The sequence below is a fragment of the Calypte anna genome, chromosome 4A, assembly GCF_003957555.1.
Source record: "Calypte anna isolate BGI_N300 chromosome 4A, bCalAnn1_v1.p, whole genome shotgun sequence".
NCBI classification, from domain to species: Eukaryota; Metazoa; Chordata; class Aves; order Apodiformes; family Trochilidae; genus Calypte; species Calypte anna.
The window spans coordinates 17,535,536-17,550,193 of record NC_044248.1 but is presented as its reverse complement, the minus strand read 5'-3'; the positions used below and the strand labels follow the sequence as shown (position 1 = coordinate 17,550,193).

Genomic DNA, 14,658 nt, shown 5'->3' with positions numbered 1-14,658 from the left:
GTTAGTGCCTTGTGGCTCAATAGCATCTCTGGAAACACTGGAAACACTGGCTTCATAACTTCATTTGGCTCCTGATGTAAGAGGGATCAAATTAATAGCATCTCCCCCTCTGCATGAATAAGACTTTAGAGTAAGACAAATAACATATTTTATCAGTGGGTTTTGGGGGAATAGGTAGGCAGTAGAGGAATAGTGAAATTCTCAGATTTCAGGATGTTCCATCCCCAAGAGCCAAGCACCTTGTTACTATGCATTCAGCAACCACACAACTCCCCATCACTTCACCCTGATCCCCTTGTGCTTCGTTCCTTATGCTCAGCTTCAGCCCAGTCATTTCTCAGAAGCTGGAGGGAAATCCTGAGTGTGAGGGAAGTGAGGGCACCAAAAGTAGAGCTCCACTAGCCTGGGTCACAGCACCCAGCACAAGGACACATGGGAACCTCCCCTTTGAGGGAGCTATGGCTGCACGTCAAAATCCATGTAAGAACATGACAACAGCTGGTTTGCTCAACCAGCAGGTTTCCACTTTCCTCCTGCTGGGAAATGACTGCATCTCAGTGGGACACATTTTCAAAAAAATATTCATGATGAGACAGCATGGAAAACTCAGCCTAGTTAATTTGATAAAATCAGAAACAAATGATACATAATGTTACAGCAGCACCATAAGCCTCCAAGGGTTAGAGCAGCCCTTGGGCTGTTGTCTGTCTCATCTGGGCAGACCACCAGAAGAGGTTAATGTTCATGTCATGCTGCTGGGACTGTGGATGAATACAGCCCCTGCCTGGAGGAGAGTGCAAGCAAAATGCAGAGGGCACCTAAGGAAGCCCTGAAGTGCTGTGGGGGGTAGTGGAGCACTTGGCTTCATGGCCACTTGCTTGACATTAATGATGTCTCCATTGCTCTCCCTGTAGTAATTGAGGTCATCTTCGCATGTTTCTCTGAAGCTGCTGTGCCTATACTATAAGTAAGGCATACAAAAAGATGTTTTGGCTTGTGGCCATTCAAACAGGCATTAACATTAAAATAATAATATGTTACTCCCCAAAGCAAACTTTACAAAGAGCCATCTGGAGCAGCAGGTCCTCAGCTTAGGGAGCACTGGAAGAAAACCACCTTTGAGCTTTCAGATTTCACGCTGAGGCTGAGCACTGAAGTTGTTAGCTTCAGTGGAAGGGGGCTTCAGAGACCTGGAATAGCACCAAGTGCCCCTACCAAATCTTGTTGGTACAGCAGGACCCCAGCTGTGCTGTTTGGCTCCTGAGGCAGGACGTGACGTGGCCTGGACCAAAGCCTCCCTCCATCCTGGCGATGCTCCTTTGTATGGGGATGTAGCCCCTTCCCTCATGCCTGTGGCATGTTTACTACCATATGCTTCACATCCACGTTAAATGAGTGGATTAACAAAAAGCCTCATCAGGCAGCAAGTTCCTGGCCATGGTTTTGACTTGCTTATTTGTGGAGGTGGGGAGGAGAGACTGGAAATGCTTGCAAGGTTTTTTATCTTCTGCTTTATGGGTCTCAGGTGACATTCTCCTGAACGTGAATGGCATTGACTTAACGGGGGTCAGCCGAAGCGAGGCCGTCGCCCTGCTGAAAAACACCAACTCATCAGTGGTGCTCAAAGCCCTGGAGATGAGAGCGTGTGAAGCCCGGGAGGAGCAGGGCCACTTGTCACCCCCCCAGGTCACACAGGAGACCTCTGAGAGAGGCGAGTGGTCACCTTCCTGGATTATGTGGCTGGGGCTGCCGCGGTAAGTCCACAGATTGCATCTTCTTGCTGAAGGGGAGTGGGAGGAAAGATTTGTATTTTCTGGCATTTTTTCTTTTGGCTTGATTCATTGCAATGACATCTTAATTAAATCCAGGCTCTGTCACAGACTCGACTCTAAATACCTCCCTTTTGTAAACAGGGATGTGTACATGGAAAAATAGACACGCAGATCCCCTTGCAAGGGAGGAAATGATCCTGGATTGTTCCAGGCTTGAAAACATATCTGGCACTTAGGGAGTGAAAAGAAAAGTTTGCAGGGAATCAGGATCTTGATGAACTGCGGTCTAGGCTTGACCACCCTGCAGAAAGCAGAGCTCTACCCCTCCTGCAGCTCTCAAACTGCACAGCCCTTCTCCTAGCCAAATCCAGCTGAATTGTTTGACTTTGCCCAGATGTTGCAAAGTGCATGCAGTTGGCCAGTATCTCTGAATCACCTCTTTTAACCCCACCCCTGACCGAAAGAGATTTGTCATCCACAGGAAGCAGCTGTGTTGTCATTTCAGTATGGCTAATAAAAGCCACCTCGCATGTCGTTCAGTTCTCTCAAACTCTTGGAGTGCAGGCTGTATACCTGCTGCTTCAGTGAAGCATTAAATATGTTGCGAATCTGTGAAAACCTGAAGCTAGTATCATACACTTGAAATTTGTGTTCAGTTTCATGGAATGAAGAATTTCATTTACAAGTTACTTTTGCCCATGCTCCTAACCCTGGCAGCAGTTCAGAGTGTCTTTCTGTCTCTTACGGGTGGGCATGAAAAGATGGTCTGCAGAACAGGTGGGCTTTTGTTCTAGGCACAATTTCAGGAGGCCTCTTTATGTCTGAGTCTCACATAGCAGGTTAGGTGCTTTCCCTCCTCCTGGTTTGAGCTATTTTGAGCTCATTCACCTTGCAACAAGGTCTGCTGTGAAGGCCAGATGTGTTCAGGGCTTGGTATGAGGCTGTGTAACACGTGCTGAGGTACTGCAAGAGCAGAAGGCAGGCTGTCACCCACAGATGAAAGGATCCTCCTACAGTGGAGAAAACTACATCCTTATTCCTGTGAAAGAAAAGGAGTAAAAAAAAAAAGCAGTAACTGGATGGGCCAGAATGTGCTAGCCCAGGCAATAGTTAACTTTTCTCACCCAGTTTCACTGCAGACAGGCAGCCCCAGGGAAGTCCTCACTTCTGCACCTCTGAGCTTGTCCCATCCATTCACCAAAAAGAAGGCTGGAGCACAGCAAACACTTTCAGCAGAGAGGGAGCAAGCAGGCTAAAGGCCTTAGAGGTGCACGATCTGCAATGCTGTCTTGCCTCCCACCTCCATCTGTTGCTGGCTGGGCTGGCACAATTGCACCCTGCCTGTGCCTGGTTTAACCTCACCTTTGCTGCGTACAAATCCTGAACTGCCTGGTCATAATTTTCTACCCACAGCTGCCTGAAGTCCCCACGTCCTCAGTAAGGTGACAGAGATGAAGGACAGAGCTCCACAGTACTGCAGGATAGCAACCAGGGCTCACATCCGCCAGTTCTGCTTTGAAGCCTGGGAAGAAAAGGTGTTTCTTCCCATTTTAAAAGAGGTCTCTAAGCTCATTCTATCCCCCACCCCCCTCCCTCTAAAAGCTGTATGTGTGGAGCCATTCCCACCCCTTTGGTTGGAAAGAAAACCAGCCCCAGTTTCAGCAGGGCTGAAGACAGGAGCTCATTGTAACTCCATCCCCAGCTGTGACCCCGTGCACAGAGCACAGTGCTTTTCCTTTTTTTTCCTTTGCTGCCAAGGAAAAGCAGAGGGATTGGTGTGCTGGGCTGGCAGCTGCTCTCAGCAGCAGACTAAGACAGGGACCAACACTGATTAGATGTGACAGTACCGAAGGTGCACTGTATCCAATCACTGGTTGGTTGATTAGGGGCACCAGGATCAGGTTTGGGTTTGCTTATTCGGTCTTATCAGCTCCTTCTGTCTTCCCTGACAGGAGTGTGCGTACCCTCTTACTCTAGTACTCATCCTCCAGAGCCCACATCAGATATTTGGGAGGCCTTCAATGAGGACGTGTGCCTCATAAACTAATTTCCCTTCTGTCCGACCATTTAACCTTTCCCTATATGGTTTTCAGTTTGCTTTTGGCAAGGATCACATCCCACCAGATCTCAAGGTACTGCCAGCCATTTCATGTTTTCTAGGATGCTACAGAAAAGTATTCTTTGGTCAAATATACATCTGACAGGTCCATCTTACTTAAAGTGCCTGATGTGCAATTATGGGGCAAGACGGTGAGGATTCATCTACCTTAATTAAAATTGGGATGATATTAGTGAAGCCATATCATTTACCAGAGGGACTGCTCCAAAGTATATAAGGCTAAGAATGTTTGATACATCTGATGGAAAAATAGAAACGTCAATATCACAACTAAACAGATTCATGCAAGGCATTTGGGAAGATGGGTAGGGCATGACAAACTCTCGTAAGGGAAAGTGAGTAAACAGAAAAGGTGGGAACACTGGTAGGCTACCAACAGCCATGATTTAAAAAAAAAAAAAAAAAAAAAAAAAAGATGGCTGGATGGTGGATTCTTCAAAGTCTGCAGAGCAGGGAAAGATGTCTCTCTAGAGAAGCCTTGGCAATGCAGCCTCAGTATATGTTAACAGCAAAGAAGGTGGGGAGTGCAGAAGCAGCCTGAGATGGCAGCTAGGAGCTGGACACTTGGGCTTGGGAAACAGAAAGAAGCGCCTTCCACATTCAAAAAACATGGAATTCTGATGAAAGTCCTGTGAAGAATGGTCCCATAAAGTGTGCTGAGTCGAGGTAAACACTAGGGGATGTCTATACCAACCTCTATCCATTACTTATGAAGCAGAAAACAGGCAAACATTAATAATAACTACATGATTAAGTGTGCCTTCCTCACTTCTGAGGCTGGTGTATTGTAAACACTTAATTCTCAGTGCTAGTGCAGAACTTGGCCCTTTCCCAAGGACTGCATGTATATTATAGTAATGGGCACAGACAGGAGGCACAAATATGGAGCTAGTGAATTACTCTACATTTCTGGATCAAGTTAGTAGCAGCAGAAATCAGACAGGTTATCTGACTCCTCACTCCAAAGTTCAAAGCCTTGAAAAGCTGTCTTGCATAATTTAACATTTGTGGCTCTCACTTAAATGTCAGCCTTTTTCTCGTGAGATCCTAAAATTGGCCCCAGTCACTTCTACATGGTTTGATAGTACATAAACAACTCCTCTGTTCTTTCTGTAGTACAATCCAATATGTGTTGGTTATAAAATAGCCTCACATGTGCATCTGACATCTGTCAAAACTTGGACTGCATGCGAGCAGAGGGGCTGTGGGCTGGGCGTGGGGAGGAAGCAGTGATGCAGGACCTTAAGTATTCCTGCCCCAAGTCTTATTTCAGGGTAGCCAATTTAATTGTTTATTTTTGAGGAACACAGGTCTCTTTCATTGTTGGAGTGAAATGTTTTTGTGAAGCATGCACAAAGAAAATAATGTGGAGCAGCTGGTGAAAAGTGTTTTCCCCAGCTTCGTGATGTTTCTTCTATTCTTGCTTGCTTTCCTGCTCTCCTTTCTTTGGTCTCCTCACATCTCCTTCCCCCAGCTAGCACTTTAAAATACGTTATAGACTATCCTGTCATAACATTTACAAACATTAGTACTTCACACGAGTGCTTCTCTTCATCTACAAAGTGAGATGAGAAAGACAGGAGGTAGCCTAAGTTGTTCTGCAAACAAGGGGTAGAACTGGATATAAAACATGGAACTAGGAGAGAAACTCCCCCAAATTTACTCCATCCAGGCTGTAGGACTCTGATGGGAGTAATTTTCAAATATTACTGTACTCCACTGCAAGTCATCTACTGTAACAGGGGGTGGGAGTCATACTTTTCATACCTGTTATTGCTGAAGTCGTCCTGAAGCCAGGCTGGTTTTGCTTCCCAGAGCATAAGGCCATTCACTCTTCATGAAAAGCAGCTGGGAATTGTACATTTAATTGCCTCAAAACAGGCACTTTTAAATTCCTCTTGCATCAGTAACTGATGCTCAATTTTAGTATCTCTTCTGATAGGACACTGTGTCTAGACACTGTTTATCCTCAAGACTTGCAAGTTCTCAAGAGGCAAGTTCACATATAAATTACTCCTTGTCCTCAGCTTTTGGAGTACCTACAGATATTTGCAGAAGACTCTGAGCCGCCCTCTTCCAAGGTAGAAGCAGGTTTTCCTTGGACTGGTTGCAGTTTAGTGGGTTATGGCAGTTTAACTGTATTAAACACACACAGGCTGGGGCTTTTGTTACTGCAGAGAAGTAATCTACTTGAACACACTGAGCATCTTCAGATGATGCAAGTACTTGTTTCATTTTCTCTCTGTGGAGCTGTCTTGCTCAGGCTGGGCAGATTTCTCTGCTGTGTACTATGCTGTTTGGAACAAGCAGTACCCAGGATATACGTGGCTCAGCTTTGCTCATCCAGCCTCCCAGCATCCTCTTTGCACACTGACAGCACTAACGAAGAGCTGATAGATGGTGCACTGCCATGTTTATATCCTCTGTCCCATGGGATGGAGGTGAGGAATCATCAGCTTAAAGGCATAAACACCACCCAGCCACTCCTGTTCTGTCAGGACCTGATCCCTAGCTACGGCCAGTGTGATAGGTTGGATCCAGCCTGCACCAAGCACCTGCACAGCTCAATGCCCCCAGCAGGAAGGGAGAAAATGAGACAAATCTCATGGGTTAAAGTAAAGACAGGGAAATCACTCCCCTATTACTGCTGTGGGCAAAGCAGATTAGTCTTGGGGAATTTAACTTAAAACATTTAATTACCAGTTTGGTTATTGGGAAGATGACAAACATAGTTTAGGAAAACTCCTCTCCTCCCCTTTCGCCATAATCAGCTTCACTGCAGAACCTCTCCTCCCACTTTTTTGGTCCCCACTACCTTGTCACAGCAGATTACCTTCCGTCCCTTCCATGAGGTGACAGGCAGTGTAGGGGGATGGAGTCAGGACAGAGTAATTACTCCCTGTTGCTCCTTTGCTTCCTATGTTTTCTCTACTCTGACAGAGAGGATAATCCTAACACTCGTATGCTGTGTCTGTTTACCTAAATTTAGCATACACTTCCACAGCATACATATATTTGTGCTTTCTGGACTGACAAAGACCATGGAACTGATAAACTTACAATATGCATGCAAGCCTTGTTTGTTTCTGCTGCATTTTCTTCTTGGGTTTGTACCTACTCACCTATTTCTTTTCTATGGTGTTAGGATTTAGCTGATCACCTTTCAGTATCAGCAATGTCCTCCTTAAGGCAGTGTGCATGGCATCAGAGAGCCCTACCCAAAAAGTCAACACTAGTTAACAGCATTAATGCCTGAACCCTGGTATCATTTGGTCAGGACCTTGATAAGTACCATCAAACATTGAGGGTTTAAGTGATTTTTCAGATTGAAGAAGTCCACAGATGGTAAAGTAGTAATGCCTGGCTGCTGAGGAAAGAAGGAAATGTCACCTGTTTCTTACATTAACAGCCAGTGAATTCTTGTGCAAGTATTATATACCTACCATCCTGGCAGCAGGTGAATATTTGTAGGTCCTGGGGGACTAATCTTGTATTACTATAAAATTCTGCTGTGAAACACAGCAAAATAATTGTTTGACAAATTAAAAAAAAGCTAGAGATATGGGTCTTTAATATAAAGTTATTTAACCTTCTACAGAAGTGTAAGCTGTTTCTTAGAAACCTAAGGAGTCTCTGAGTAGAGCTTGTAACAGTTGCTTGTGGTGGAGCAGCCTGTAATTTCAGATTTGGAATAGCAAAAGGATTTTCAGGCTCTCCAGCCATTCGTGGGTACACCACTAATGATGAGTGGGTTAACTACAAAGGAGAGGAGAGGTTGCTCTCTAACGAATTTAATTCATGGGTCTTTTCCTGCTTTGTTTAAAAAAACCGAAACAAACAGAAACAAAGCAGGTATTTACATCAACAGACAGAGAATAGGCAAAGTTTAAAGAGCCACATAACCTCATTACTCTTGCTTTCTCTAGTTCCTTGTTTCAGTTAAGCTTTGGCTCAGCATGACTTACAACTATCATGGAAAACATTCTTACCAGAAATGTTGTGTTATTCATTATAGTGAGGAAAAGCTATTTTCCTGACAGCAGTGTCAGTACTCCAAAGCACTGACTGACATGGATCAGCTTCTCCTGTCTCCTGTGCTGTGACTTTTCACCTGACTTGACACGAAAAGCTCAAAATCCTGTCTTCCTGGTACCCTTTGTGCCATCTCTGTGATTTTTGTAGTTTAGCTTATTTAATTGGCCTTGAAATTTTTTACCTTTGACGTTCACCACCGTAAAAAAACGCCTAACCACTTTTGACACAGTTAATCACAACCAGGCTCTTACCTGGAAGATAAAACAAGTCACAGGACTGTACAAGGTAAGTGAAATAGTTTCTAGAATGAAGTTTTTTAAATATTAAATCCCTACGAAACAACTGATTTAATATTTTAACCCCAAGATTACTTAGTAATTTTACTGTCAGGATAACTGGTTGAGGACAGCAGAACTACAAAACCAGAAGAGAAGCGTAGGCGCCTAATACAGCAGAACTTGGGTGCTATTTTGTGTCTTCAAAACACTGTATGGGTGTATGAAATGGGAGATTCATCAGAATCTGTAGTTAAACACAAGACATTTAATTAGCCTGGTTTGTTTCAGGTATTTGTACAGCTGCAAAGAAATCGTATTACGAAGAAATACATCTGGAAGCCTTGGCTTCAGCATTGTAGGAGGTTATGAAGAACACACTGGGAACAAGCCATTCTTCATCAAATCCATTGTTGGGGGAACACCAGCATATAATGATGGCAGAATTAGGTAATGATAACTATCTAATGAAAAGTAGCATATAATGATGTCTTTAATTTAGTTCATTTGTGGTTTGCTTGCTTTTTTTTTTTTTGAACAAGTTTTCTTAAAGAGTGTAAAGGGGGGGAAAATGACTCAGTGATACAGAACTAACTATGACACACCTGGAAATAGGACCAAAGCATCCTGAACTTTAATAGATTTCTCTTCATAGTGGAATGTTTTCAGCTGTCTAGCGATCATTAGTATATTAATAAGTACGAAGGTCAGTTTGATCTCTGGGGTAGTACAGAGACACCCACATCCCTAGCTCAAAATAATCCCCAACCAAAAACCTTTCCTGCAAACACCAATAGAACTTAAAGGCAGAATTACAGAATAAACTTCAATCAAATAAAAAGCTTCCAGACATAGTTTGTTCAGAACACGAATCATTCCCACTTGGAAAAAAAATCTATAACCTATTTTCTTTCAAATATCTGTAATTAATTAGCAAGTTGCAAGAGAAAAGTAAAGTATTTTCACCTGCTTTATTTCCTTACTCATGAAGATTAGTTAGAGAAGGAACAGTAATACTAACTTCTTCCTACCAGTTCAGGAGATGCTTTGGCATTTGCAAACATTTAAGATGTCACCTTGTTTAATTGTTCTCTCATATTTGCCTTTGGTTTTTCAGATGTGGTGACATCCTCCTTGCTGTCAATGGCAGGAACACATCAGGAATGATGCACGCCAGCTTGGCAAGGATGCTCAAAGAACTGAAAGGAAAAATTACTCTCACAATCGTGTCCTGGCCTGGCACTCTTTTATAAAACAAGTCTTCATGGAGAGTATGACAAGTAATTTAACACAGCAAAAAAGGAACACCAGACTTTGCTTTTTGGGGGGAGGTTCAAGTATGTGTTTAAAAAGAAAAGGCTTGTGAATTGCAACCTGCATGACAAGAAAAGTCAAGTTTAGCCAAAGCAGGGATGCCAGTCAGAAAAATCACTTCAAAGTGATGTAAGCTACAGGCTTAAGTCTTTCCTTCCCCTTGTTCTTGAGGTTTTTTGTTGGTTTTTTAAAATATGTGTATATTTAATGCATTATAGTAACAATGAAATTTAAGGAGCAGCAGCTCCCCCTCACCCACTTTATCTTGATTTACAAAACCAAATCCTTGAATAACTAATGGAAAAATTTCTTACAGTTTTTCCAGTTGCAAAAATCAGGTGAAGGTTTTTATCCAACATGTTAATAGCACTTTGATTATGTATACCTTTTCATGGTCAGCATGAAGCTGGTATTTTCAAGACTTTCAAGTACTGTTTGTTAGTCTGTAAAACTGTGAATTTAATTTCTACAAGAATTAAAATAACTGTAACTGTGTACTTGTACAGGCATTATTTTAATCTAAAACGAAATAACCTTGTTTCCCTTGTATGTTTTGATTAATACTATTAAATATAGGATTTTTTTATAGAGACATATTGTTTTTAAGGAAGTACACTGCACCCTGTTAATACCATCAAGGAAGTCTTCTAAATAGCACCCTGACAGGGCAGTACAATTTTTGCAGGACTGCCACACCAATTGCACTTGGTACTGCTCTGGATGGAGTAAATCTGAAAGTGATGACAGTCTTACATTTTTCTTAAAATAGGCCTTTGCCTTTCTCTGCAAATAACCCATGTTCCAAAGTCTTACGTTTTTCCTCATAAGCCAGAGCTGGGAAGAGGATATGTTTGCTAATCTTCATCACATTAAGGACAGCTGTTACCCTAGAACAAAGAATAAAATGAACTTTCTCTTAAGCCACTGAAAAGCAGCAGGGATGATTATCCAGCTTAATCCACTCTGCTTTGTGCGGGTGCATAATTACCAAGTGTATGATCACCACACTTAGTGTTCCATCAGACTAAAAACGATCAGCACTTTTCCCCGTTTCCCTGTTTTATTTTCATTTCACCTTTGTACAAGGTTCCTGAAGAGCTTGCAGTTCCTGCCTGCTTCTAAATGGACTAAAGAATGACCTTTTCACATATGAACTCCAAAAGCTATACTAAACCCACACTGTTCCAGATGTTGGTATATAATAAAGTGAATGTGCACTATTTATCAAGACAGTAAAATAATGACCTTCCCAGCAGCTTATGAAAAAAGGGTATAATTTAATGGAAAGAATTTAAGCCCTATGTATATTATAAGAGCATAGCCCTCTAACTGTAAGATGTTTTCTCACTGTTTCTTAAAGACAAAGTCAGTTCAGGAATTTTAACATGAAAAATTCATTCTTTTATTTTCAAAAAAACCAAAGTAACCTTTGATTTCAAACTAACAGAACAAGATTAAGAGAAAATTATTTTAATACCCAGAAAAATAACAAGATTTATAGTAATCTATTTCTGGCACTAATATATATGCAAGTAGGCAAAAATCACACAAGCCTATTCTGCAGGGGCAGCTTCAGTGTTTTCCTGTTCAGGAGCTGGTTCACCGCTGGCTTCTTTTCCTTCTTTGCTTCTTTTGGATTTTTTATGTTTGTGCCTTCTGTGGCTGTCCCCTTCTTCACTGTCGTGACGGCGTCGGCTGTTACTAAATAGAGAAAAAGATACCTCAAATAACTGCATGACATTTGATGTTCCATTTAATTACTGAGTACCAAAACACTGGCCTTTACATATGTATTGGAAAACTGACACCTGCTCCTGTTCCAAACAATCCTGTACTTTTAGTTGGGAAATTGGAATGACTTTTCACACTTGTAACCCTTACTCTATTAGCAATACTTTTAATAATGGCATCACTTAATGGTTTAACATTCTTATTAACCCCTTCCCTGGACTTAAAATTTATTTCTAATTTTAAAATAATCAAGTTGAACAATTTTTATCAAGTGACCATGATAACTATTTTACTTACTAAGAATCACTATTGAGTTCTTAAACTAATGCTGCTGAATGTCAGCTTCACTCCACCTCTTCTTGACCCACCATTTTTATCCTTCATTTCACAAATTTCTAATTTATGTTCACAAGCAAAGACTGTCACATACATAATTCAGTATGAAGTTACCCAGGGCCAAAATTTTTTTTGTGTCTGTTTGCATTTTATACAGCAGACTTGTTCCAAGTAGTACATCTAAGTGTTTACAGTCTTTCCACAAAACTCCAGTTTGTTTGGGGTTCTTTTAGAAGTTTATTTTTTTAAACTGGTTAAGTCTTTCATATCCTATTAAAAAAATAAAAATCAAACCTTCGAGATGACTTGTGTCTGGTCTCTTCTTTCTCTCTGTGTCTCCTATCTCTGTGTCGGTCTTCTTTCTCTCTACTTGTTCTGTGGCGGTCATAGCCTCTTTCTGCATAGTCTCTGTATCTGTATCGTTCTTCATCACTGGTTAAAAAAGAAAATATTTTTAGGAAAGTAAAAAGATAAATTCTTTTACACACTCTGAAGATAAACTACAGAAATATCTTAATGTTCCTTCAGGGTTTCTAAATGAGATCCACCATGTATGCTAAAAGGACATTAAAACTCTGCCTTACACACTAGTAGACTGCTGTGGTTGATGCAATTTTGAAAGGGCATTGCTCAGAAAAAGTGGAAAGAAGAAAGAATACAACAATGCCACATTAAATTTATATCCGAGTTATTAAGGAGTTAAGTTAAACCTGTATCTAGGCAAGAACAAAGTACAATTCTACACAAACTTTAGTAGTGTTTCCAGATAAGTGTGTGTAACACTCAACACTTAGCAGCACACTTTTTGATTATTACACCATTTGAGTAAATTAAATGAAATCTCAGTAGTTGGTCTATTTCCTCATATCTGCTTGAAGAAAGGAAAAGCTAGGTGCAAAGAGACTGACAGTAAAATATACTCAATATATTGTGGGTTTCTTTTAAAATGGATTTCTCTCTAGTGTTAATTCTGTCTCTACTTGCACTCCTCTCTTGGATTACCATGAATGCAGCCCTGCCACAATGCTGGTAACCCCCTCTAAGTATTATTACACAAGAATGTAAAGGCTTTACTTGAGAACTTATTTTCATATTTCGACTTGATGAAAACAACAGTTCTAAAAGTTTAATGAAAATTTAAAAAGCAAAAGCAAAAAAAAAAGCACAGTATCTACAGTTAGTGAGCACCACTCAAATGCTCCATTAGCACAGCTTACTTCCTTAAATGCTGCATTTTTGAAGGTCTGTGAGGACAGGAAAAAGTAGAAACAATTCAACTGTAGTTTACTGCCAATATCCAATATTACTTCCCAGAACTAACATTTTGATGATGAGTATCTAATTAAAAAGTTAAAATTTGAATGTCTAACACTGCCTTCTCATGAGCTTCTGATGAGCCATCTGAGAAATCAGAGAGCTACTTGCAGACCTAATGGTTTGCTTTCAAAGCTGAGATCCAAAACCTTTAATGTTAACCCATAGTCTGTATTTGATGTTAGACAACTATTTTAAAGAACACCAGAAAAGGTTAAAAATGTTATTGATGCTCCTTTGTAAACCTTATTTTGCTAAACTAATAAGGAACCATGACAGCTTGTATGTGTGTCTGAAAATAATGAACCTCTCTATAAGTAAAGCAAAAACTTTGCTTTACTTGCCAAGTAAAGTATGTTGGGACCATTCAGGAACAGGAAGAAATGCCTTGTACCCAATATTACACCAGTGATCTACACATTTTCTATCTGGGCTTCCATCGCAGTTATTAAAGCCCTCCAGGGACGGCTAGCAAAGAAGTCTCAAACCACACCAACCCATAAAATCCTTGCTCTCTATACATTTGATTACTTTTTCAAAACAGGCTAAAAGCTATTAGCTTACCAAAACAGGAGATCTCACTTTGGTAGAAAAGTCTGACTTCTGATACATGTATTCAAAAACTGTCCCATGTATTAAAATATCCTTCAACAAAGAATCACAGGACTGAGGATTCACACCCAATATATAACTGGAATTTCCTTTGTGATGTTTAACTATTGCCTCTTGTCCTTTCTCTTTGCAGCCTGAAAAAGATCCTGGCTCTATTTCTATACAACCATCCCTTAGGTAGTTGAAAGTAGCCTCTAAGAGCCCTCCTCATCCTTCTCTTTTCAAACTAAATAAACTCCATCACCTTAGCCCTACCTTGTCTGACCTTCACTGGACTCTCCAGTCCATCCACATCTTCTTTTCCACATGAAAGGTTCCAAAACTGGACACAGTACTTTGCATGTTGTACGAAGTGCCAAGTAACAGGGGAATAATGGCACTCTTCACCTGCAGGCTACACTCTAAATACAGGTCAATGAGGTTTTGACCTTTATCACATACTGAGTGCTGAGTCCTGAGTCCTGTTCAATTTGTTGTCAACCAGGACACTAAGTCCTTTCCTGTAAAGCTGTTTTCTATCCAGAGAGAACCTTATCTACTCAGCTGTATGGGATTACAGGTCACCAGGACCTCAGAAATACAGTTGATGGGTTTTGCTTTTGTTTTTCAGATTGCTAAAAAAGAAGCACAAGACTCTATCAATCAAATTCAAGAGCTTACATTTTTAGTAGTAACTAATTGACTTTAAGTTATCAAAACAAAAAAAACCCAAAACCCCACAACTAAACAAAAATAGTCTTTGCAGAAGGGACAACAGTCCAAAAAGAATGGCATTTGATTAAGGGGGCAGAGTGAGATTTGTTGTAAAAGTGTACAATTTCATATCTGAGGATAGCAGAATAAAGATAGAACAGAATATATAGACAGCTGAAGGTTAATTTTTTGTTTACATTTTGGTTATATTAATAGAATAAAAATAATTATTTTCTTACGATTATAAGAAATACTATAACACAAATAGACGCTATTTATCTGGAAAAGACCTGCTAAAAACATTGAAAGCAGCAAAAAGCACTCCAAATCCCACCACAGTGTTGCTTGAACAAAGTTTAATTTTATTTAAATTCCCTTTGTTTAAGGCATCTATGCAGTCTCTAAAATAATTCACATTCTCTTCCTGGTTTCATTTTATTTTCTTAAGTGCATATAA

At 40.7% G+C, this 14,658-nt stretch overlaps 2 protein-coding genes across 11 annotated transcripts in view; one reads left to right on the top strand and one right to left on the bottom strand.

Moving 5' to 3' along the window:
• Positions 1 to 9,526, top strand: part of LNX1 (ligand of numb-protein X 1) — a 61,233-nt gene extending 51,707 nt beyond the window's left edge. The window contains exons 8-10 of the mRNA XM_008491828.2: positions 1,526 to 1,754; positions 8,493 to 8,651; positions 9,319 to 9,526. Of these exons, the coding sequence (XP_008490050.1) occupies positions 1,526 to 1,754; positions 8,493 to 8,651; positions 9,319 to 9,454 (524 nt within the window). The 3' untranslated portion in view covers positions 9,455 to 9,526. The remainder of the gene's footprint in view (positions 1 to 1,525; positions 1,755 to 8,492; positions 8,652 to 9,318) is intronic.
• A 1,443-nt stretch (positions 9,527 to 10,969) lies between these two features.
• FIP1L1 (factor interacting with PAPOLA and CPSF1) overlaps positions 10,970 to 14,658 on the bottom strand; it is a 39,227-nt gene continuing 35,538 nt past the window's right edge. For all 10 annotated transcript variants that reach the window (XM_030450347.1, XM_030450338.1, XM_030450340.1 and 7 more), the window contains 2 exons: positions 11,877 to 12,014; positions 10,970 to 11,216 (listed from right to left, as the gene is read on the bottom strand). In XM_030450347.1, coding sequence (XP_030306207.1) covers positions 11,069 to 11,216; positions 11,877 to 12,014 — 286 coding nt within the window. In that variant the 3' untranslated portion in view covers positions 10,970 to 11,068. The remainder of the gene's footprint in view (positions 11,217 to 11,876; positions 12,015 to 14,658) is intronic.